The sequence below is a fragment of the Castor canadensis genome, chromosome 6 (genome assembly GCF_047511655.1).
Source record: "Castor canadensis chromosome 6, mCasCan1.hap1v2, whole genome shotgun sequence".
Lineage (NCBI taxonomy): Eukaryota > Metazoa > Chordata > Mammalia > Rodentia > Castoridae > Castor > Castor canadensis.
Window position 1 is genome coordinate 26,398,003 of NC_133391.1, and position 26,969 is coordinate 26,424,971.

The following is a 26,969-nucleotide window of genomic DNA, read 5'->3' on the forward strand; positions in this document are numbered from 1 at the left end:
TTCAAGAGAATAGTGAATGAAAGAAAAGAGACTTGGTATGGAACTTTGAGAGTAAGACAGGGCAAACCAAGGAACATGAAAAGTTAGACAAAAATGAGTGGGTATGTTTCTGGGATGGTGAAGAGTCTAGTCTAATTTGACCCATCTCCTTCCTAAGCCTTTATCATTTTTCCATCATTTTTATCCCTTTCCTTTGCTACTTTTGGCCCAGTACACTCTTAGCTGTCATCCAGATATTTACAATAGCTATGATTGGTCCTCTTACCATGCCTCATCTACAGTTCATAGAGCTGATACAATAATCATTTTTTTCTTTTTCCACCTAAAATCAGATTTTATCAGGCTCCTGCTCATTCCCTTCTAAATACATCCCAATACACTAAGAATAAAATACAGACTCCTTACCATGAACTCCAGGCCCCAAATTATCTGGGCCTTACATACATACCTACTTGATCCTCAAACCTTTCTTCCCCTGCTCACTAGACTTCAACTCCACTGAGCTTTTTGTTTCTGGAATCAGAATTGGAGAATAAAGGAACAATGACATTTGTCTAGGACTATACAGCTATAGTCTGTATTTTTTCCATCCAATTCTTAACAAAAAAAACAAAAAACAACTTTGTTTAGAAGATATGATTCTCATTTTTACCTTGAATTCCAGAAAGTGTAAGGTCAGATAATTATCAGAGTTGTAACTCAAACTCATGTCTTCTGACCACCATTTCAAAGAGGGAGGACAATATTTATAATTAATGATATATAAAACATAATGAGAAGAATGAGTGAAAGGTAATTTCAAATGTTAAATCCTGGATTAATAAGGAAATAATAGTGTCATAAAATTGATAATGACAAGTTCAGGAAAGATGTACAGAAAGGACATTGGCACAGTTTGTCCCTCCTTGGAAGCTGGACCAGGCCAGGCAACTTCTGAAACACAAATGTGTGTTTTGATGAGTCAGTTCAATTCTCCATCTCTCAGATTTCTTCTCGGGGAAACAGGGGGGAAAGTTTTGTAAGCTCAAATTAAGCAAAGAGTTCTTAGAAACAACTCTAAAAGCATTATCTATGAAAGACAAGAACTGATAGTTGGATGTCACCAAAATTTAGAATGTTTGTTCTTCAAAAGAAACTGTTACGAGAATGAAAAACAAGCCCTGCACTGTGAGGGAATAGTTCAAATTACATAATTGATAAAGGATTTGTATACAGAATATATAAAGAACTCTCAGAACTCAATAATAAGAAAACAAATAATCATTTTTATTAAATGGACAAAATGTTTGAAGTGAAACTCTACCAAAGAAGATAAACAGATGGCCAACACATACATGTCAAATGCTGGACATCATGAATCTTTTTCTTTTCATTTTTATTAGGGTGTATTCATGGTATAGGGGGCATTCATTGTGATAATTCTGAATAGTTTCACATTGTACATTGGTTAGATCGCCCCCGCCATCTCCCCACTTCAGTCCCCTATCCACTCTACTAAAAGCAATTGCAAGAGGTTTCATCATTCTATTTCATGTATGTATAGGAAGCCCATCAACCATATTCCCTCACCTTCATCTCCTGCATTCACTCCCCTCCATACACAAGTACTCCCCCACACTGTACCTATTTTACAGTCCTGTCTTCTATTATTAATTCTAAATTTAATGTTCAAAGGGGTTTCTCAATGTATCCCCACTATTAGTATATTTTACTTTGGTCAGTTTACCCCCTTCCACTGCTCTCCCTTACCCTTTTATCTCCCAACCCCCATTATTCAACAGTTTTCAATACACATCCTTATTTCCTTCACAGGCATTATGTTTTACAACATTGCTGATGCTCTATCATCCTCTTTTCTTTTCCCTCCTTCCCCGAGTTCCATAGTGTAGTTCCACTATTACAATATGTTCTACATATAAGTTTGTGAATAGTCATGTTTTGTTGTGTGTACATGTTTATCTTTTAGCTCTGTCTTCCACATATGAGAGAAAACATGTGCCCTTTGTCCTTCTGAGCCTGGCTAACTTCACTTAACTCGATGGACGCCATTGGTCTTTAGGGAGGTCTAAACTGTAGCCATGATGAGAAGCTGATAGATGCCCCCATACTTGGCGGTTACCAAGATGTAGAGAGATCAGAATTCTGCACATGTGGTAATAATGCAAAATGTTACAACTCCTTAGAAATTTCTTAAAATATCAAATATACACCTACCATACCTCCATACCATTTCATGTCTAGGGTTTTACCCAAGAAAAATGAATGTCTATGTCTATACAAAAACTTACACATGAAAGCTCATAATAACGTTATTCATAATACCAAAGAGCTAGAAAAAATGTCTGTCGACAGATAAATGAATAAACAAATAACATACATTTGCATAAAGGAATAGTACTCAGCAGTAGAAAAGAATGAACTGCTGATAAGTGCAACAACATCGATGGATCTCAAAATAATTATTCTAAGTGAAAGAAGCTAGATAAAAAAATGTGGACAATTCAATTTACAAAAAATGTCTGAATTGCCATCTAATTATAGTAGCAGAATAAAGGTCAGTGGTTGCCTGCGATGGGGAGGAGATGGTGAGAAGAGGCAGGATGAAGTCTACAAAGAGGCAGGATGAGGAAACTTTTAGGAGTGATTGAATGAGTTCATTGTCTTTTTTTGTGTGTGGTACTGAGAATCTGGGCCCTCTCACATGCTAGGCAAGTGCTCTACTACTTGAAGCATTCCCCCAGCCAGCCCTTTTATTTTTATTTTGTTTGTGAGATAGGGCCTCACTAACTTTGCCTGGGCTGGTCTTGAACTTTAGATTCTCCCGTCTTTGCCTTCTTAGTAGTTGGGATAAAAGGCATGCACCATCATTATCTTTAATGTGATGATGAATTCATGGGTGCATATAGATTCAAAGCTTATCAAATTCCACATTTTAGAGGGGCTGGAGGTGTGGCTCAAAGGATAGAGTGCGTGCTTGCCTAACAAGCATGAAGACCTGAGTTCAAACCCCAGTACTCCTCCCCAAATTGCACACTTTAAATAATGCAGTTCATTGTGTCTTAATTATATCTCATTCAAGCTGTTAAAACAAAAGAAAGTTATAGTAAACAAAACAATATAGCATTGGCATAAGGATAGATTGATTAGTGGAATAGAATTGAGTTTGAAAGTAGACTCAATTCAGGTGGCTTGATGGTTTTCATTGAAGATGTCAAAAACCAATGAGATAAAAACCATCAATAAGTCCATCAATAACTGAATATCTGTATAGAAAAAAATTAATCTTGATACCCTCCTGAGAAATTAATTCAACATGAATTGTTTATCTTATATAAGATCTAAAATTATAAAACTAAGAAAATACTTATTATCTACATTTGGAAAGTATTCTTCACATCAAATACAAAAAAAACTTATCAAGAAAAAACTATGAATTTTAATTGTTAAAATTAAAAATGTTTGCTTGTCAAAAGTTATCGTTAAGAAAATGAGCCGGGCGCCAGTTGCTCACGCCTGTAAACCTAGCTACTCAGGAAGCAGAGATCAGGAGGATTGTGGTTCGAAGCCAGCCTGGGAAAAATAGTTCCCGAGACCCTATCTCAAAAAAAAAAAAAAATCACAAAAAGGGCTGGTGGAGTGGCTCAAGGTGAAGGCCCTGAGTTCAAACCCCAGGACTGCAAAAAAAGAGAAAGAAAATGAAAAGGTAAGCCACAGATTGTAAGAAAACATTTGTAGAAAAGACGTACACCCAAAACATATGAAACATTTTATAAACCAATAATAAGAAAATAAACTATACAATTAAAACATGGAGGATTTCCAGTACAGGCCAAGAGAGAGCAGTCCCATTCCTTGCAGGTACTCTTACAACTAAACAGTCCAAGACATGACACAGCAAACATAGAATAATTCTGGGAGGTAGAGAGAGAACAGTTGCTGCCTAGGGACCTTTGAATTTAGGAAGGGACAGTTATGAGTTTTCTGGGTTTTGTTTTTGCTTTCAGTTCAGGCAGTAGAGAAGCCCAGAACCTGGACCTGCCAACAGGCACTGACACAGGGGCAGGATTTGGAGGTGGATGGGGTGGATGAGGAGTACTAAGACAAGCCACTTCCTCTAGCCAAAGGATAGCTTACCACAGGAGAAGCTTTTTCACAATCCCTGCCCTAATTCAGCCAAACACTGTGAAAATCTTCCCCTGAAAACCTCATTGCTGGCCCCATAGTTTTAGCAAAGATGAGCAGAATCTAATATTTGAGACACACACACACCAGCAGAAGCAGGCAGGACACTCTGACTCCCACCTGACCTGGTGTTGGTGGGACCCAGTGAGGTGCTGATTTTCTGTCTCCTGCTCAGCAGACACAGGCAGAACTCCAATGTTTCAGCCTGGTGGTGCCAGATGGGCACAGCAGGGTGCTGAACCCTCCCTCCATCCATCAAGTAGAACGAGATAGGATAAAGTCGGGCTAGTCTTCAATTGTAGCCATCCAACTCCACATCTTTGATTCCTAGCCTCTTTTCCTTTCACTTTGTGGCACTGTCCTATGTGACAGAAGAAATAATCTTGGTTAAAATTCAACTCTTTACCCATTCCATTATTGTCCTCACAAAGTCAAAAAAACCTGGAGGAAAATGCAAAGCCTCTGACTGTGTCCACATTAAATTCATGACCTATCCAAATGGCCCTTATCGTGGGCTACCAAGTGTTCAATGTGCCATCAATCTCTCTCCACCTTTCTACGACAATTTCCAAGCTGTTCCTTTCTTCTCAAACTGTCTCATAGAACTCTCTCTACAAAAGGATTGGAAATAAGGGCAAAATAGTTTCTGCTGGGGATTGAGGGGGTGGAGGGGAGAGGGAGGGGGCGGAGTGGGTGGTAAGGGAGGGGGTGGGGGCAGGGATGAGAAATGACCCAAGCCTTGTATGCACATATGAATAATAAAAGAAAAAAAAACTGTCTCATAGACAGTTTTTCCTGTTGACTTTATGTCTTTCACCTAGTAAAAAAGAAAGAAAGAAAAACAAGGAAGGAAAGGGAACAGAGGGAGGGAGGGGAGGAGAAAGAAAGGAAGGAAAAGAAGGAAGGGAGGGAAAGAAGAAGGAAGGAGAAAGGGAAGGAGATAGGAAAGCAAAGATTAATTGGAAGATGTGGTAGACAAGCCACAGGATAAACCCCTAGAATCACACTTTTGTATTGGCACACCCTCCTGAGTTTGAGTACAATCTATAACTCGCAGCAAGGATGAAAGGATATCCCTCCCCTGATTATGCTATACAGCAAAGGAAGGATTTTGCAGACATAATCGATGGTCCTAATCAGTTGATTAGGGGTTAATCAAAGATGAAAGTATCCTGGATGGGCCTGATATAACCAAGTAAGCCCTTTAAATTTTGGTTATGAAGTAAGTGTATGAAAACTTGAATCTATTGGTGAAGTACTGCCTGTGGCTTTACCACAACACCGAGAAGTAACTGCTGAAGAAATCATGTGACCTATAAATTCAGGCCCATTGGAGAAAAAAAGATTGTTGACCTTGGATTTAAATAAAAGACAGCACACTGTTACTGCATCTATTCTAAATAATAATGAAAAAATGATGAACTGGTTAAGGTACAGCTGTGAGTATACATTTATTGAGAAATCTAATAAAAATTTGCAAAATCTGGTTTGGGTAACATGGTACCAACTCATATCTTACATTTGAATAAAAACATAAAAATTTGTGATTGTTATCTAAAATAATCAATGGTATGTTTACTTTTGTCTACTGTATACCCCAGGTTTTACTGGCTCATGAACCTAAATGCAACTGCTGTCTTTCTCGGAATATCTTACATCCAGCACTCAGGAGCCTGGGTCTTTGTTTTACTTATTCCTCTTATGTCTACACTTATGGCTCTGATTACCCTTCATATGACATACTATGACCTGATCTACCAGCCAGAGAAATGTAAGTAAAGCATACCTTACATTAATATTTTGCCTTTTAATCTTTTCTTCCTATAACTCCTTTGTTTCTCTGTGGCTTTTTTCAACTCACAGAACCTGAAGTCTGCCAATCATCCCAGTTGTTAGCAACAGAGTCTTCAAGGATATCCTTCATCACTATCTTTTCTTTTCCTCTTATTTAAGAAGTTTCAGTGGTAGCATATCTTAAGTATAAACAAAAGTAGAAAAAAAATCATAGCATGGTCCTCACCTACCTACCTCTTGGCTCTTGCTGTTATCACCTCATCTCCACTCAATTTTTCTCCATTCCACCCTAATAATTTCGAAATAAAAGCCAAATATAGAATTTCATTAGTGTAATTAAACATAGACCTGCCATATGATCCAGCAATGCCAGTCCTGGGGATATACCTGAAGGAATGCAACTCAGGTTATTCCAAAGGCACTTGCACACCCATGTTTATTGCAGCACTATTCACAATAGCCAAGCTCTGGAAACAGCCAAGATGCCCCACTACCAACAAATGGATTAAGAAGAATAAAATTTTGTCATTTGCAAGTAAATGGATGGAACTGGAGAACATCATCTTAAGCAAAGTTAGCCAGGTTCAGAAAGCCAAAAATCATATGTTCTCCCTCATATGCACTTTATAGACCCAAAACAAATGCAATAATATTATTGGACATGGGTCACACACCAAGGGGAGAACACATACAGGAAGAATAGGGAAAGGGAAGGTAACCAAAAACTTGAATGTGTTTGATGTACTCACTTTAGAGGAGCAACTATAGTAATCTTAAACTGGCAGAGGCCACTATGGGAAGGGGACTAGGAAGTAGTGAAGAGGTCAGGTAGAGATGAACCAGTGTAGGTTGCAATGCACATGTGCATGGAAGCAACGCTAGGAATCTCTCTGTATAGCTATCTTTATCTCAAACTATCAAAAATACTATGTCTTTCTTATTGTCTCATGTTTTCTCTTCAACAAAATTGGACAACAAGAGGGCAGGCAGAGGGCGGAACAGGCGATGGCAGGAGGTGTCACAAACAATGTATACACATGTGAGTAAATATAAAAATGATAAAATAAAAGGAGGAAAAAAACAACAACAAAAAAAGAAGATGCCCCAGGGAAAGAATTTCATTAGTGTATTTAGTTACATATGTATATATATATTATGTGACTATATTGAATATACTATGTGAATGTATGCATACATAAACATTAAATGCTCTTGAAAAAACATGATCACAATGTCATTATCATTCATACACACAAACACACAGAAGTGTTTGTAGAGAAAGAGAATTTATTTTTAATTAGTTTATTTATTTTGGTGGTACTGGTGTTCGAACTCAGGAACTACATTCGCTAAGTGAGCTGTCTACCACTTGAGTCATGCCTACAGCCCTCTTTTCCTTAATTTAAATTAAAATTTATTTGGTTTCTGAGACAGGGTCTTACTATGTAGCCAAGGCTGGCCTCAAATTTATGATCTTCCTGCTTCCACCTCTTGTGTGCTGGAATTACAGGTATATACCTCCACACCTAATCACTAAATTTGTTTTTTAACTGATACATAAAACAAAAATTCTACTTATTTATGGGGTACCATATGACATTTCAGTGTGTATATATTGTGTATGTTTAAATTTGGTTAAACATGCCTATCTTCTCAAATATTTATCATTCCTTTATGGTGAAAACACTAAATCCTTCTTCTAGATTTTTAAATGTGTAGTACATTACTGCTATCTGCAGCCACCCTGCTGTGAAAAAGTACAGCAGAACTTCTTATTCCTATATAAGTGCAACTTAGCACCTATTGAGCAACCTTCCTCCATGCCTCCCTCCCTCTACTCTCCCAAGCCTCTAAGAATAGCCATTCTACTCTCAACATCTGTGAAATCAACTCTTGGACTCCACAGATGAGTGAGATCATGTGGTATTTGTCTTTTTTGTGCCTGTATTCTTTCATTTACAGTGATCTCCTGTTTCATCTATATTGTTTAAGATGGCAGAATTTCATCCTTTCCTGTGGCCGAATAGTGTTCTGTGGTGTATATATACCACATTGTCTTTATATATTCATTAGTTAATGGACACATAGTTTCTTTTCAATAGTGGCCATCCTTATGAGAGTGGCACAGTACCTCGTGGTTTTGATTTCCATTTCCCTACTGATTAGTGGAACAAGTCTTCATGTGCTTATAAGTCATGGTTCTATGTTCCCTGATGAAGTGTCCATTTAAGTTCTCTGTCCACTTAAAAAGCAGGTTATTTAGGTTTTTGTTGTTGTCATTAAATTGTAGAAGTTCATGATATATTCTGGGCATAAATATATGATTTACAAAAATATTCTTCTGTCTTTCTACTATGTTAATTATTTCCTTTGGCACACGGAAGATTTTATTGTTGGTGTAATCCCACTTACTTATATTTCAATTTTGTTTTCTGTGCTTTGGTGCTATATCCAAGAAATTATTGCTAAATCCAATGTGAAAACTTTTTACCTTTTGTTTTCTTCTAGGAGTTTAAACATTTTAAATCTTACTTTAAGATGTTTAATCCATTTTGAGTTAATGTTGGTATATGGTAAGGGTCCAATTTCATTTTTTGCATGTGGATATCCAGTTTTCCCAACATATTTGTTGAAGGGTCTGTTCTTTCCCCTTGTGTAGTCTTAGCACCCTGTTGGAAATCATTTGGCCACTTACACAAAGGCGTATTTCTGTGCTCTCTATTCTGTTCCATGGGCCCTAATGTCTGTCTTATGTCAGAGAGTCTCAGAGACAGTCTCAACTACTACTGCTATTGCCTATGGTGTTTTTGGAAGTCAGGGAGTGCAAAGCATCCAACTCTTTTTTTCTTTTTTTAAGGTTGTTTTATTTAGATCTTCTTCAATTTCAGCAAAATTTTGTAGATTCCAGCTTAGAAATCACATCTCCTTGGTTAAATTTATTCCTAACTATACCTCATCTTGATACTATAGCAAATGTTACTGTATGTCCTTAATTCTCTTTGAAGACCAGTCATTGTCAGCATATGGAAATGCAATTGATATGTGTGAGAGTGAGTGAGTGTGTGTGTGCGTGCGTGCGTGCGTGTGTGTGTGTATGTGTGTGTGTGTGTTGGGGATTTCTTATAGTTTGAAATGTCCTCATTTTGTTAATGTGATGTATTATGTTGATTTTTGTATGGTGAGCTACCTTTGCATTTTAGATACAAATTCCACTCGGTTGTAGCGTATGATCCCTTTAATATGCTGTTGAATTTGATTTGATGGTACTTCACTTAAGATTTTTGCATCAATATAAATCAGGGAAACTGATCTGGAGTGATTTTTTTTCCTTATATATTTTCTTTTAGAATGAAGTCAATGCTGGTCTCAGAATATTTGAAGAGTTCTGTCTTTTTAGATTCTTTGGAAGAGTTTAAGAAAGAAGAGTGTTAATTCTTCTTTTATTTGGGTAGAAATACCTATTGATGCCATCTAGTCTTGGGCTTTTCTTTATCGTGAGGTTATTGATTAAAGCCTTAATTTCATTACTTACAGCTATTTCCAGTTTTTTTTTTATTTCTTCACAATTCAATCTTAATTGGTTGTATTTTTCTAGGAATTGACCCATTTTTTTTCCAGAGTAAACAATTTGTTGCATAATTGCTCATAGCATTCTTTTTTATCCTTTTTTTTGTGTGACATCAATTGTAATGCCACTTTTCACTTCTGATTTTAACTATTTGAGTGTTCTCTCTCTTCTTTTCCTTAATCTCATAAAGGTTTGTTAATTTTTGTTGATCTTAAGAAATTTGGCTTCATGGTGTTTTTTTCTATTCTCTCTCTCTCTCTCTCTCTCTCTCTCTCTCTCTCTCTCTCGTGCTTCTCTTCTTCCTCCCTACTCATGACTTTGAGTTTAGTTTTTCTTTAGTTCCTTAAGGTGTAAATTTAAGAAGTTGATTTAAGATCTTTCTTCTTTCATAAGGTGAAAATTTATCACTATAAACTTCCCTCTTAGTATATTAGTGCTTCTGTTGTATTTCTTAAGTTTTGTTATGTGTGCTTTTAATTTTATCTCTAGATAGTCTTTAAATTCCCTTATGATTTATTCTTTGACCCAGTAGATGTTTAAGAGTGAGTTGTTTGGGGTCTCTGTCTTGTCACTTTCTAGATTTTTTTATTTAAGGGAAATTTGACTTTTTTTATAATGAAGTTTGCAAATATCATTCCTCCTTTTTCAAATAACTTTTAAATTTGATTCTCATATTTTCCATAAACAAGTTTTTTACATTTTTGTGCTGTCTTTTCATGGAATATATGTTTGTAATAAAATTTATCATTCCTTTCCCTTATTGCTTCTACATTTGGAATCATGGTGGAAAAAGTTTACTCACTTTTAGGATACAAAAGAATTCATTCATATTTTCTTTTAGTATTAATAGTTTTCCTATATTTTTACCTCTGACACATTGGAGATTATATTAGAATAGGTTTTAAGAATAAACCCAACTACTTGCTGGACATGGTGGAACAAGGCTGTGATCCTAGTACTTTGGAGGCTAAAGCAAGAGGACTGCAAATTTGAGGCCAGCATGGGCTACATAATGAGACCCTAACTCCAAAAACAACAAACAAAAAGAATAAACCTAACTGTATCTTTCTTTCACATTAATATCAAGTTATTTCAATCTCATTTATGAGAAAGGCCATGTTTTTCTCATTGATTTGAGATGCCACCTTCATTATAAACATCATTTGCTTTTCTGGAATTTCTATTGTTCCTTTGACTAGTCCCTTTCTATTCATCTTATTTAATTCTACCCTTAATTTCCAACCATTTTCCCTTTTATTACTACCACTGTCTCTACTACTTATTTGTATGTGCAATTACCACCAGCATCAATGCATTAAGTTATGTTGTTTCCCAATAGCATTCAACAATATCACTTTATATCTACCACATACCTCTGAGGCAAGTGGGAAGGACAGCGTTGTATCCTGTTGCAGATTAAACCCCGTATGTGACCCCTCTGCTCCTGGACCACCCTAAACTTACCTTTTCCATTTCACTTATGACACATGTTGAAATTACTATTTAGGAATGTAATTAGAAGTCCTATGTCTTATAAATAAGTGGAGTATGGTAAATGGTCAGTTTGTTATTATCAAATTGAATGCAGAAATGGAGATAAAAATTAGCTACAATGCAACCACAGCTCAAGCCTTACTCTTCTTGGGCTTGAATCATGCTATTACACTAGATACTGAGGCCATGAAGCGCATTTGAAAATATTACCACAGAAGCCTCTATCCAATTTTGGTGAGCTCTGTGGTCTCTGGGTCACCATTTTTCAGTACATGACCTCATGGTAGTAGGTACAATGGAGTCAATATTCCAGAAGTTGTCTCTGTCAGTCCTGAACAGCAAAAAAAGAGAGAAAAGTAAAGTATATGCCTTTCATTGAAAAGCTGCTGTGGTGTTTTCTACATTTTCTGGAGTGTCTGATTATCAAGTAATTTGGGGATATTGTGAACATACATGCACACACATATGGCTGCAGATGTAGCTCAGTGGTAGAATGCTTGCTAGAGGACAGGAGGCCCTGGCTTCAGTCCCTAGCACTGGAGAGAGAAAGAGAGAGAGAGAGACCATACATTCCCTAAATCTATTCATCAGAATAAATAAACATAATTCTCCAAGAAATACAGATCTATGTATCAACTCTGTTTTCTGCCAGTCTATCGTGCTCCTCAGTGGATTAACCTGCACAAGACTGCACAATGAGTATTTTGGAATTGTTGCTTTTGTTTTTCATTTTAATTATTTTGTCTAGGATTTTCAAGTTACCAGAACACCCAACTCTGATGAAGTAAAACTGTCTTTCCTCCAGCAAAGTACATGATCCTTATTTTGGCTTCTTCCTTTCTGACTAAATTGGAAATTCCTCAAGGCTGTAATTCAAAGCCATAGGTGACCTTAAAGAAATGATTTTTTATATGCTACCTTTTATTTTAAGGTAACTTTTCAAATGTGTACCATGCATTCCATTATGTTTGGCTGTCAAGCACAGCCTTCATTTGCATTTCTTCCCACTGCTATAATTTTGAGAACTGGCAGGTGACCAAAGGAGAAAAAATGTGCGTCTACCATCTAGAGTACAATGTAGGCTTTTTTATTATAATTAAGTAGCATAGATATTCATGATTAGATCAAGGTCAGAGGAGCAGAACATCAGAGCCAAGGACTGAAAAGCACAAAGAATAGAAAAATTGCTTTCTAAATGTTTTTTTTAATAGTAATAGCTACAATCTTTAAATGTTTTGCAATAAAACATTTAAAATAGCTCATCTGTTTTATTTTCAACTGTGCACATTTAAACAAGAGCTTGAAGTCTCAGCTGAATTATTTCAGATTTTTTTTCAACTTCCCTTTTTTTTTTTTTTGCTCTCGGTGCACAGAAACAATTTGAGAATTATAATGACAATGCATTTTTTAAGGTTAAGTTCACATGACACCCAAAATTATTTGGATAACAGGCATGCGTTTTCTATTAAGTCTAACAGATTAATCCGAGGAGGTGGTGTGGTGGTCAGGTGTAGGTGATTTGAGCTGAATATTCAACCTAAAATTCAGGGATAACTCAGTTATGGGAGACAGCTGCCATTCGCCTTGGCAGACTTGTATAGCTGTTTTTCTTGCCTGTTCTACCTGGCTTATTGGCTCTAGTTGATTGATTTACTTTTATTTCTTCACTGCTTTCTTTCCCTCTTATAACCCACCAACAACATTGTATACCTCTTCTCAGTCTTTCAACTACTTTTATCCTTTGGTAAGCTCCTAACTGATAAGAAGACCCAGAATTCATTTCAGGAGCATGTCTCCTATCCACCTACCTTCTTCCCATAGGTGATCTCTACACTCATGGCTTTAATGCCATCCTTACACAAAAAAAGCAATTTCATATTAACCTCTCTCCTCACCTTGAAAAGAACACATTCTACTTTTTATTTGACTTTTTTTCTTCATGGTGCTGAGGTTTGAACTCAGGGCCATGTGCTTGCTAAGCAAGTTCTCTACCCCTTGAGCCACAGCTCCAGCCCTTATTTAACATTTTGACTTTATTATCTAATAATTTTTCAAATAGAACCCAACCCAAACTCAAGTCCTGATTCACCCAATTACAAACCACTTTCTTTCTTATTTTCCCCATCTCCATGTAAGTTATAATACTCAGTTGTTTAAGGGGAAAAAGTATTCTCATATCTTCTCATTTTTCACTCTATCAGAAAATTCTATGGATTGTTGAAAACCTATTCCCTTCTGTTCATGTCTCTTCATTGCTACTTTTGCACAAGTCCACATCGTTACTGTTTTTTGCTGGTCTCCCAAGTTTCCTTAAACCCAACATCCACACAATTATCAGGATTTCAAAATAACTTTTTATTTTGCTTCTCTTTCTTTTATTATTATTTTTGGAGGTGGTTCTATGAAAGGAAGCCAGGGACTCACAAACATGAGGCAAGCACTCTACCACTGAGCTACATCCAAGACACCAGAGTATTTTGTTAAAATATACATTATACAATATCTCTGTTCTTATGACTTCTTAATGGTTTCCCATAACACTGAAGTAAATTTCAAGCTTCTTAAATTGATCAGGATGGTTTGACCCCTGACCACCTCTTAGACCACTCCTTCTCCCTGTCTTCTCACTATCAGAGCTAATCACTGCCCTTCACTGTTGCTGAACCTCTCCCAGCTCATTTCGACATCAGGATACACCTGGCATGTTTCCTCCAGATCTTTTTGCCTTTGTCTAGTCATTTATTCTTCAGTTCACATATCAAATCCTTAGCAGGCCTCCTCTCTCCAATGGGTTGCTACCATAGCACACATTTTGTCTTCATGATAGAACTTTTCTCGTATCTTCCTGTTAGCAATGTCTCCCGCCTCTACAAAGAAGACTGAGGAAATTGTTAAGTTTTGTTTGCTGCTATACTATCAGGGCCAAGATTAATCCCTGACTCACAGAGAAAATGGAATAGACATTTTGAATGAGTAAGTAATCACATTCACATTTCTTTTGCATCCATTATGCACTTGCTATGTTAGCTAGAATTTTAGATCTCATTCATACTTAATCATCTCTTGTTTCTTGATCATTTTGTTTAATCATTTCTTATTTCTTGATTATTTTGCTTCATCTCACTGTATCAGATACAATCTTTGTTTACATAAATTTATTTTTCAAGGTGTGTACTCAATTGACTCCAGTGCTACTCACAACCTAATCCATGGGGCAGTGATGATCTATGAAAAAAATAAATATAGGCAATAGGAGAATACACATAGAAATATTGGTGGAATGTTACATTTTATGCATGTTGAATCTAACAATAAAAGATCAGGGCTTAAGTTTTTAATGTCTTCATTTTATTATTTTTAGGTATCTCATTTTACTGTATTTCACAAATGCATTGATAATGATACTTGAGAAATTTTTTTAAAACAGTTTCAGCACTATTTGAGAAACCACAATCTAAGCTATCCTTCTTTGGAAATAATATGATAGCGATATTTAATTGTTTAGTAAGATTATAGGTATCAATTTATTGTGCATTAGGAACAGATCCAAATTTATCTTCCAATAAATAGTAGGGCTTTTTATACAAAAAAAAAGTGAATAGTGAGTTTAAGTATATATGTCCAGTACAAAACCTTAAATTTAAAAAGTTGGGGGAAATTTTTGAGAAAATACCTTAAGAAAAAGACTTTCCTCCTACAAATAATTATTTAATAACTTTGAACACATAGAGTAATTTGAATTGATGCTGATCATAACTTTACTATCTATGTAGCACTATTTTTGTAAGAGTTGAACAGAGAACAGGTTGATGAGCAACAGATAAGATTGTAAGGAAATGTCAGGAAGCTAAGCCTCCTAGCTCAGGCCTGCTCACATTCAGTTTGTAGACTGTTCATCAACACATCCTCAGTTCTCATCTTACTTAAACCTTAGGTAAACTAATTGAAATAGCAGGGATAGTCTCATAATACAGCAGTACTTTCCACAGCAATAAAGAGCTTTCCCTATTACTTCTTTCCCAAGAGACACAAATCTTGGCCACTCACAGGTGCTTCTACCCCATTGGCCTTATCAAACCCCAGACCTTCATCCATGTCTGGCAATAGTAGCAAAGAAGAGGCAGTAATGACTGTAGATATAGGCCTATCTCCTGTCAGCAATTATCCCAGCATACTTCCACATGACCTAAACACACTTCACAAAGGCCACCAAAAAGCCACAACTGTAATCATTCTTGGTCACTACCAATTTGGGCTGGATTTGATTCAGTGACTCAGAGGTGAAAGGCTCCATATTCAATTACCAGGCCCCCAGCTTCCTCAATTAATCAAAGGCTGACATAATGGGCCTATTACAACTTTTTTTTTAAATAAAAGACCAGATCAAATCAATACACCAATTTTATAACCATAAAAAGAACTATTAATAAATATTCTTTATTTAAATATAAAAACCATCTCTATGGTATTTAATTGAATTCGGTTAGAGTTCATTTTATCCAGAATTTCATTATATGAAATTTGAACAACATCAAATAACAATCAAACTATATTTTGTATTTCTATAGCCAACATCTTTGGAGAAACTCAAATGTTGTCACATTTATTATACCATTTATCCTGCAACAATGTTTGGTGTCTTTATAATTTATGGAGGGATTTATCTGGTCAAAGGGAATGCTATGAAAAATTGTGACAATCATGATGACTCAGTTGAACTGCTCACTGTCCAGGGGTCTCTTATTTGTCATTGTATCAGGAAGCCCTAATGAAGTCAAATAAAAGGTAGAATCTGAAAGATCAAAAAAGAAGCAACAGTGAGGTTGCAAATCACTAGTGGTAAGTGACTGCTAACATCTGAAGCAATAAAATGTTTTTGATGCTAAAATGACAACTATATAAACCCAGAAGAAACTAGTGGAAAAGTCAAAAGCCAACTAATCCAATCTGAACTTTCAGTAATACTATCAACATTCATAAAGTCATTTCAAGAGTTCAAAGTTTAACCTTTTGTCTGAAATTCAAGGATAAAGTCAAAGCAAAGAATATATTTCCCTTTATCTCTATGTCAAAATAAGAAAGCACCCTCCACCTGCCAAGTTAAATGAGGATTTATTTATATAATGATTTATATTTTAAAAAATAGTGCTGGTTCTTTGTGTTCAGGATGTAAAAGAAAGTTCAGGCTCTCTTACTCATTAATGAGTAAAAGTTAGAGACTTCTGAGAGATTGTGAAATTCTTTCTTTGGTGTTTTATTTTGTCACCTTTCTTCCTTTTTTAATATGTTCCATTGATCTTACCTTTTTCATTTTTTACATCAGCTGTCAGGCACCACCCTGTGCTGGTCATCAGCATGCTAGAATCCTTGTCAGGAGCTTGCTTCTTTGAATCTAACCCCTTGAGTGCTAAAACCTTCTCAGTCACTTTACTATCCTTCATCCCTGCAATTGTCATTTTTCTGATTCACAATTGGGGATACTGAGGAGCAATTCCCACACTAATACATAATATCTCCAATTATCTGCAGCTTGCTCATCCCTGGCCGCCTTTGGGGTATTTGTTAATGTAGTGAAAACGTGCTGCCTGCAATATTGCCATCTTGGAAGAGTTGTGACAAGCTGGTTAGACCACACCAAACTAAAAAATGGTGGCTGCTTCAATGAGCTCCATGTGGAAGACATAAAAAATTTCTTCAGCCTTCTTCCTCTGTTCACTTTCCAGCTCCTATACAGAGTGTGTGTTATGCAGGTAAGGAAGGACAAACAACCACAATAACACAAAGTGACTGTACATTAACATGACAAGTAGACATGTGTATGCACCCCACCGAGTGCTTTTTCATACACTACATTCAATAGTAACCCCCCAAATCTTCTAATCACTACAGGCTCTGATTTCAAGAGGCAAGCAGGTCAGGCTGAAGTTTCACACTCTGAGCAGGTGCTTGTCTGTAGGACTGTAGCTGTCTATCAGTAGGTGTGGACAATACCTCAGAGTGCACAGTCACAAGGCATGGGGGCTGCCATGACAGTGCCAGATCCATAGGCAATTACCAAACCTGCCTCCAGCCAAAGCTTTGACCTTCCTCCCTCGTTAAACCTTTAAACAGTGGTACTAACAAGTAGTTAAACTCACTGATCTCAGTTTCACCTCCACTGAACTCTTAAGTGTGAGAACTAATGAGCAAGCTACTCTTTCCCAACTCACCCTATTAGCTCCTAGGGGAATGAGTTCCTATGCTGTGAGGAACTCAGAGGGAATCACTAAGCCCAAAGGATCTTTTATACATCTAAGTGATTTTTAAAAAATTTTTTAATGTAGTTATGGACAAAGGCTAAATTATTTATTGAGAAAGTAGATGATTATAAAAGTCTTTGAATTTAGGACTTTCTTCATTGCTACTCCCCAACTTGAAATTTAAAAGGCTAAGAAGTAAGCTATATGTATCTATTATAGAACAATAGAGCTGAAAAGGAATTTAGAGGTTAATTTACTAGGAGCTTCATTTGTTAAGGAGGAAACAGGTTCAGAAAAATTAAGAGACTGGGGCGGGGGACTTGGGGTGGTAGCTCACAGTTAATAGTAGTGAAAGGAAAAACAGTTGGGCCTTCTGACTCTCAGAACAAAGTCTGCTCTTCTGAACTTGGGTTAGCAAAGTACTTCTTCCAGGCTAAATTCAGCCCATAATCTGTTTTTTCTAATGTCCTGTCAGCTTAAGAAGAGTTTTGTATATTATGTGGTTGGAAAAAATCGGAAGAAGAATACTTTTTAGCACATGAAAATTATACATAATTTGAAAGTCAGTGTCCATAAATAAAGTTTTATCAGAACATGGCTACATTCATTGATTTGTTATATGTATCTCTGCTCAAGCATAAAAACAGCAGAATTGGGTACGTGCCAAAGAACCCATATGTGGTCGTATTGACCATCTGGTCCTTTACAGAAAAGTTTGCTGACCCTTGGTCCAAACAATGCATGGAAGCTAATCTGATTTAGGAGATTCAACCACTCTCCTCATTCTACAAATAGAAGCAGGCACAAAAACAGACTATAGCAGCAATATTATCCATAGGTACAAGTGTTCATATGAAAATGCCTCACAAGAAGACATTAATAACGAAAACAAAGTTACTAAGTAGTCCTTTGCTACCTCAGAATCTTTGTAAATAACACTAACTACTAATTCATTATCTTCGTAAGGCAATCACAGCTGATGTTTCTTTTCACTAAGTTTGAGCCTTGTCTATAAAGTGATATGTGTATATATGTATATACTTGTGTGTATATATGTATATACATGTGTGTATGTATATGTATATACGTTGGGTATATGTATATTCTTGTGTTTATATATATATATATGACACTAATTTGACATAAATTTGGCATCTCACCAAATTTAGATTCCCTGTTTATTGCAAAGAACAAATGCTAAAGTTTATTGGTCACCTATTATTTGCCATAGCTTCTAAGAGATGGGTTCTTAGTGTCTGATTTCATCTTCATAGTCAACATAGAGGTGACACTCTCTTCACAAGTCTGAGGCCCAGAGACATTCAACAACTTGTTGGTGTATAGAGGAATAGTTGTCCTAAATCAGGGCTGGTATCAAAGTCTATTCCTTGCTATCACCCACAATGTCTCTCTTGCACTGGGTGAAAAATCCTTGATGCAAACTCTATAGATTCAAAAACTGTACTCAGTAAACTAGAAACTAGCAACTTCAAAGAAAATGTTAGACCACACTCCTCCAGGGAGGCAGAGGAAACTTCTATCAGGATAGGCTGAGATGAGGTTTTACCCCCAGATGAAATAATCACCAGTACAAAGGCAATCAAAGTACCAAGAATAAAACATCTTAGAATTCCATCATTTAAATTTAGTAGCCATTATTGACCTTCAGTCCCAAGACATACATTTAAAATATGTTGATATTAAAGCCAATGAAGTTGCCATTTGACATTACTGGCCACTCAAAGGTGAAAATGAATCTCTATTGACAACAATTATTTCTGAATACTCAGAGGCTTGTATGAAATAAAAGTATTTAAATTTTTAAAAGGGGATGATTTCAGAACTTGAGGCAGAAGCAGAAATGATTTCAAGCTTTCAAGACGCTGGAGCCTTTTCTTAGATTAGGCAATATATTAATATTGCTCCACTAAAGATTAATAGTACATTTGCCACATTATTAAGTTAACAGGTTTCTGTGTCTGTGATTCATGCTGATAATAACTTTATTCCCATTAACAATAATTCTCATTTGAAATCGGTAACAGAAACTTCCAAGTTATGCTGGGAGCCTTTCAGTCTTAGAGTTATTCGGCTGCCAGGATTTTTTTTTTAAACACATCATTCATTTCCCTCTGATTGGGGGATATGTGCTTAATAATTTTATTGAAGTAAAACAGAACTAGCTAATGTGCCCTTCACTCTTGCCATCTGTACCCAGTCACAACAATTCTTGTTTATTAGCCTCAAAGGATCAAATTAGAGAATGGAAGATACATTATCACCAGAACATGTTTTATGTGGTTAGGAAGATGCTCAGTGAAAGTGTGGTCCTGTCCGGTGTCTGGAAAGAGAGACTCATTTTACAAATCCTGAGCTTATTAATGGGTGCACTGACTGTTGATTCTCCTTATAGCATCTCAAATTGTACAACTGATTAGAGAGAAGGCACTAGTGAATGCTTCAAATAAGAAGTTATGATCTGAAGTTTTGAGCAGGGCTGTTCTACCAAGAGAACAGTAAATAAGAATCTAAAGTATTTTCTAGCCTTGTAAGAAAAAGTTTGTAAAATCCATTCCTCAAGTAGAAGGCTTGGATGCCTTTTCTCCATGCCTCTCAGTTGCTTTGTGTACCACTGAGAATTTAAGATTTGCCATGTGCTACTAGTGATAAGGAGGACATGATGACTGTTAGAAAGCTCATGAACTAGAAAAGGGAGGAGTTGCCCCTTTCACATGACATGGGTCCTCACAGATACCATAACCTACCTTAAGGCTTGGCACACAGGGAGAGTCAGCATCAAGACCTTAGCTAGCATTGGGAGTATTTTAAAAATTAAAAAAAAAATTCACAATGCATCAAGGGCTTGGGATGTAGACAGAGATTTTTTAAACATCTCTTATCTGTTATATAATTATATAGACTCTGTGCAGCTCCTTTCATCATCCACTAGGATCACACAATTAGTTTAAAAGGAAGTCACAAATACAAGAATGTTTCTTTCTTTTTTATTCTCAGGTTACTTGGTTCTTCACAGAAGTAAGACCAATCCAGGGAGTCCAGAAAGACAGCCTGCAAAACATAATATGTGTCCATATTGGTTCTTTCTTCTTAGGAAAACATTCCTCATCTATTTTGCTACCAAACTAGATGTTATTTAAAAATCTATTCTAATTCCCATTTTGTTTTCATTAGGGTGAAAAATAGACAACCCTAACACTTTCTACTGATTCTTGCTTCAATATGCATGAAAAACATCACTTTTGCTTATGTGTAGAGCTTAAGTGATTTAACTTCTTATATGTCATCCTGAGCACAAAATTAGGGCCACCAATACTTTCCATGGGAAAATTAAGAAGGTAAACCAAGTGACAAGAGTCCTCCCAAAAGAATCAGTAGTATTGTCAATGGACTAAATTGAGCTCCTACTGTCACAGATGAAGACCCTTTATCAGCTCATAATTGGGACCTAGAAAAGTCAAGGAACATGCAGCCTCTCATGGAGTACATGTGAGGGGGAAGGCATCTGACAGAGTACACGGTTATCAAAGTTAAGCCACTGTCTTAATGCATGACTGCTTCCTCCCTTGGATGCAGATTCCTTCAGGATATTATCTACAGACCATGAATTCCAACCTGAATTTGGATGGATTTCTTCTGCCAATTGCAGTAATGAATGCCATCAGCATCCTGCCATTATTAATTCTGCCTCCTTTTATGGAGTACCTCAACACCTGCCTGTCTCTCTCTAAGAAAGATGGACCATTTCTGTCGGCATGCATTAGTAAGTATAACTTAACATTGCAAGTGATTTATTTGTAACTTTGTTTTTAAAAAAAAGGAAAAGATACTCTGCTAAGATCTAAACTAGCTATGTGCTCATGAGTAGTTATATTTCTCACAAACTGGAAGGATAGTGAATTTGTCAGTGACAATATCCAGCTTCCAAAATTCCAACCTGGACATCAATGTTGCCTCTTCTAACCATCCTTTTATGCCTCCTTAGGAGTCACAACTGAGAGGGTGGGCAAGGTGGCTCACTTCTATAATCGCAGTTACCCAGGAGGCAGAGATTACAGGATCACAGTTCAAGACAAGCCTGGTCAATAAAGTTAGCAAAAATCTAGGCATGGAGCATGCCTATCATCTCAGCTACACAGGAGGTATACATAGAAGAATCACAGTCAAGGTTGGCCCAGGTATAAATGCCAGACCCCATTCAAAAACTAACTAAAGCTAAAAGGAGTGGGGGTGTGGCTTTAGTGGTAGAGTGCCTGGAAAGCACAAGCCCTGAACTCAAACCCTAATAGTGAGAAAGAAAAAACAGAAGCATCACTAAGAGGTCTATTTTTCTTCAACAAGGCACTCCTTATTCCTAAGTTAATGTCAAAAAATGCTCTTAAAAATGAACACAGACAGTGAATCCTGTAAATCATTTTGATTCTGAACCAGTAGCAAAATTTATTAAAAATTAGTACTGTGGGGCTAGACTGGAGATATAGTTCAGTGGTAGAGTATTTACTTAGCGTGAATGAGACCCTAGGTTCAATTCCTAGCACTGCAAAAAAAATAAATAAAGTGTATAGTATGTGTGTGTATTGTAATCCACAGCTTCAATGTAATACTTCTTCAAATAGTAAGGACACAGTCAATATGCCATAAAATAAAATTTCTCTGATTATAATGGGGAAGAAGACATGAAGTCCTTCTGATCATGCTGTCCTCTGCCTAACCACGTTCCCATGGGTACTGTCAGAACAGAAGATGAGTGCTGTCCATTAAAACCGAAATCAGGGCCCCAAGACTTAGACCCAGCTCTGCTTACTGGGTAACTTTGAAAATCCACCTAACTTCTGCTATGGTTTGCTCTTTTTTTTGTTGTTTTGGTTTTTGTCTTTCTAGTGTATAACCTAGATAAATCTTGGGTCCGTTTGTTCTCTAGGACTTTTGAAAGCACTTAGGATAACATCAGAGGGTATAAACAGAAAGCAAAGGAAGTTTGAAACTCTTGGGAAGCATCATGCAATGATAACCGAATGTCTTATCTTCTACTTAAAAAATAATTCCACTGAAATAGTCAAGGTACCATATGTAGAAGATGCTCTTCTGATTAAACTGTTCTTCATCTCTCCTTCTTAAAGATAAGTGGAGACCACACAGTCTTCTAGCTATGCATACTTCTTGCTGTTTTCTGTTTACTGAAGGTGCATGGTGTATGTACATTCTGGTTATTTATCAAAGTCATTCAACAAGATTATTCCAGATCGCCCCACAGGTTGGGTTTGTTTGGAGTTATACTCAAAGTGATTAAATGCACCTTAGTTTATTTTATCTTCAATTATAGCGGCCTGTAGTACACAGCTTTTCAAAATGTATTTCTTATCCAATAACCCCATTTTTATTTATTGTCATAGGGTTTAATAAACTACAAATCTTAATAAATTTTGAAAATCTCTAAATTTTAAGAAGTGCTTTTTTTGGTCTTCCAATGAGGAAATTCCCAAACCAGTGTGTATTTAGTGAATGTCTGGCATTGCATTGGCCTAAAGATATAAAATTCAAGTAAAACCTTGTATGTATAAGCCCTCAGTAAGTTGACTTCTGAAACGGAACAAATGTAAAACCAAATTGGGGTGCATTCATATTTAGAAATGTCAAAAATCTTGGCAGTATTTTCAGTATCTGAAATATCCCAGCCTAAGCTACAAAATTATGCATAGTTACACAAAGATTTAGAATATAGGCTGCTTTAGAAAATGTACTATACAACATGGCTGTAAGAATTACAATAGAAACTCTTCCTTAGGATAAAAGATCTTAAGTTCACTTTAACTTGAGAAGCTATCTTGAGACGGTTTACCACTTCTGCATATTTTAAATCATGTCTACTCTTTAAAAAGGTTGTGTTTCTTGTGGCTAGAGCTAGGCAGAGTTATCTAGAATATTGTTTGATATAGTTGATGAACTAAATATGGCCCTTCAAAATTGGTAATAAGACCTGTTACAGGAAAACTAGACTCACTTCAAAAGAAACCAAGCTATGTTCCCCTGGGTACAGAGTTCTGAATTCAGTTGTTTCTAAACCAGACTCATTCATTCATTCATTTGCATATGTGTTCATTTATTTGCATAATATTTTGTTACAGGAATATAAAATAATATATTTTTATAAAATATATTTATATATTATAAATATATATATTATATATAATATATAATATATTATATATATTATATAATATATAATATATTTTTATAAAATATATTTAAAATATATAAAAGGTGTGATAATATGCACCTTTTAAACTAGATACTTGCTTAAGTTTTCCATATTCTGGCTATGGTTATGAGGCAAGTTTTATCAGGACATAAAAGTACAAACCTAGGGTACCTTTTAATACTCATTTACGTAATTGAATGACTCTAGTACTAAAATTTCCTTTCACTTTGAACTCAAGTACCTGAAGATGTGAATGAAGTACATAGGTATATCAATTATGAATGGATGTATAATCATGAGTTCTTCGTTTGAACCTAGGACCTTCATATACCCATTACATTTGTACACATGTTACCCTCTGGACAAAGAGTGAGAAAGATAATTTCATTTGAATCGAGGTATTCTAAGACATTTTATAATTATTATTATCATCATAATCATTTTTATTGGAATTATTCCACTTATCAACTATACATAGTTGTTAGATTATAAAAGTTAAATTATTAGAGCTAACTTGGAATCTTTACTATTTCCAAGTAGCACTTTGAAGTAAATTAAAACCCTTTGTCACCACAACAGGCAGTTACTCCTTACAACTGTTCCACTCCCTTCCATCTTCATTCACCCCCATTCCAGGGACTGTCATATTTAAAGGAAGCATGTAATAAGGCAAATGGATAACGTTTAACATGCAAAATCACAACTTGAGAGATGGGAATTCTCACCCCGCTGGTCAAATTAGAAATTGTAAAAAGTCAAAAATAATACTTGTGGCACACACCTCTAATCCTAGCTATGCAGAAGGCATAGGTAGGATGATTGTGGTTCAAAGCCAATGCTGAGTTCAAACCCCAGTATCACTGCAAAAAATAAATTAAAAAATACCAACTTTAATTCACCAAAAGTCTAGAGTTAGTGACATCATTGTGATTAATCCTCTGTCATAACTGGCCATGATTCATTTTATCCTTTCATGATTCAACATATTTACATCATATATAATTCCTTTCCTTAGCATTAATTAAAATCCTGTAGCATGTGACATTCAGTAGTTAGTGCAGACACATACAACTATTAATCTGACTAAAATTAGCCTAATTAAGATTGTTAAGTCTTACAAAAAAAATAAGGGTACAACCATTAGGAATTAATTTATCTTACTTTTAGATATCATTTAAATTAAAATGCAGATTAAATATATTCAAATATCTGCAAGACCATCTTTAAAATAACCTCAAAATTCAAATTCTAACTAAAAGTCTTTTATGATGCAGGTTAACCAAGGTGCTGGTACCTCTATACGTAACCAGTACTTTCTACTAGTGCTAAAAAAAAATTGGCTATCACATGAAGTTTTGTTTTTGGTTGGAAACAAAGTGATTGATAAACTAAAATCTGAGTTAGGGGTCTAGGCATTTTCATTGAAAGTAGGACTATCTCAGGTAAAATTACTTTTTTCTGTACAGTTTTGAAATGGACAAATTTTCCCAAAAAACATTATAGCATATACCCATTGCAAAACACCTCATAGAAGGAGCTATGCAATAACAAAATCCCAAATAAGTTTCTCATTTCAGTTGTTCATTTGTTTAATGAAAATATGTTGATGTTCTCAGTTGTTAAAATTAGCATCAAATTGGATTTAAATTTGAGGTGACGGAGACATACTTAGTATACTACGTGAAGCAATCCTTGATGCATTGTAGAGAGACATTTGTACATCTGATTGATCTTTGAGTAAATGAGTTACCACTTCTATAATAAAGAATTAAAGCAAACTGAAGCTAAATCTCCTGAAATGAGTTCCAATGGTCTAAAAAAAAATAAAACAGAGAAGATATATGTTAGCTCAGATCAAATATGAAAACACACAAATAATAGCAGAAACAATGAAAATAAACAACATATGTCATTCTAATAGTGAATGAGATATATCTTCCCTGAAGGCAGCAAGTACATGGCAATAAAATCATGGCTGCCTCCACAGACTGGCTCATGGACACCAGTACGCTCTCACATGAATAAATTTCCTATTTCGGAAATTTGCCAAAATTATGTATCTAAGGGGAATTTCTTAAGATCTAACTAGAATTTCAATTCTTATGGTCATGAGCTTATATATCAGAGGCCATACATCAGACTACCCATAGAAACTCCCTAGTTTTGTCAGGGAATAAATCTAGCCAGCAACTAAAAAAAATCTTAATGTATCCATTTTTTAGTATTAGATATTGCTTCAATATGAGATGGCAAGTGCAACCTTAATGTTTGAATAAACTCTGACTTTCTTTTCTTTTATTGTAATCTAATTTGGAAAATTATTACATGGTAGGATAATAGAATAAACTATAACAGCTTTAAATATCTTATAGATTTATCTGCAATCACATAGCCAATACTAAAACATATGTTATATATTTGAATATAATATCTTCTTTGGAGCCATTGTGCATTATCTTGTAAAAACAGATCAGTAAGAGGTTTAAAGTGTGTGCATTCTGATCACAGTACTGTGCTTTGGAAACTTTGTGATCTCATACAAGTTAAGAATTAAAAATGGAAGGGAATAAATTTAGATTGGAATAAAACTTTGAATTTTAAAAAAGTCATTTTTCATTAGCACAAAAGTATAATAGCAAATTAAAAGAAAACATAGTTATCTAGATCCTGCAGAAACAATATGCTTTATACTAAAACATCTAGGCAAATGAGTGATATGGTTTGAATGTTTTTGTCTGCTCCAAAATTCTTGGTGAAGCATAAATTCCTAAGGCAACAGATTTTGAAAGTGCACCCTTTGGGAGGTGATTGAGTCATGGATGGGAATGGGTGCCACCTTTTATAAAGGCTTGATGGAGGGAGCTTGTTCATTTTTTCCTTTGGCTTCTGCCTTGTGAGGACCTAGCATTCCTCCCATTAGAAGGATGCAGTGTCCAAGGTGCCACCTTGGAAGTAGAGAGCAGACTTGCCAAACAAGTGAACCTGCCAGAGCCTTGATCTTGGACTTTCTAACCTGTGAAAGTGTGAGAAAATAAATTTCTATTCTTTATAAATTACTCAGTCACAGGTATTTTGTTTGAGCAGCACAAATGGCCTAAACCAATTTAATTTGTATCTTTCATTGGATTTTGCTACATCATGTCTATGCTAATACAGTGTGTCTCAAAGTTTAATGGGTAGAGGAATCATTGAGGGCTCTAACTTAAATTCATATTCTGATTCAGTTGTTCTGGGGTGGAGAGCCTAAGATCAGCATGTCTAATGAGCTTTCAGGAGAAACCGACAGCACTGGTAAGTCAGGACACTGCGAGTGTCAAGGACAGAGGAATAGGCCACGACAGTGCTCTCTAAGGTTTTGTTCATGTATACAAGCAGCAGTAGTCTGGGTAAAAAGCCACAGTTTGCTATCAGGTCAGAACTAAAGCTGATGATGAAGCTAGTGGTTAGTCAACCACTGCAAATTATGGATCAGTCA

At 35.8% G+C, this 26,969-nt stretch overlaps 1 protein-coding gene and 1 long non-coding RNA gene across 2 annotated transcripts in view; one reads left to right on the top strand and one right to left on the bottom strand.

Moving 5' to 3' along the window:
- Positions 1–26,969, bottom strand: part of LOC141424026 (uncharacterized) — a 219,913-nt gene that overhangs the window by 48,390 nt on the left and 144,554 nt on the right. The gene's annotated exons all lie outside the window — the stretch shown is intronic.
- The window catches only part of Slc15a5 (solute carrier family 15 member 5), an 80,059-nt gene that overhangs the window by 13,711 nt on the left and 39,379 nt on the right, over positions 1–26,969 (top strand). The window contains exons 3-5 of the mRNA XM_074075991.1: positions 5,784–5,953; positions 16,568–16,788; positions 20,872–21,058. Coding sequence (XP_073932092.1) covers positions 5,784–5,953; positions 16,568–16,788; positions 20,872–21,058 — 578 coding nt within the window. The remainder of the gene's footprint in view (positions 1–5,783; positions 5,954–16,567; positions 16,789–20,871; positions 21,059–26,969) is intronic.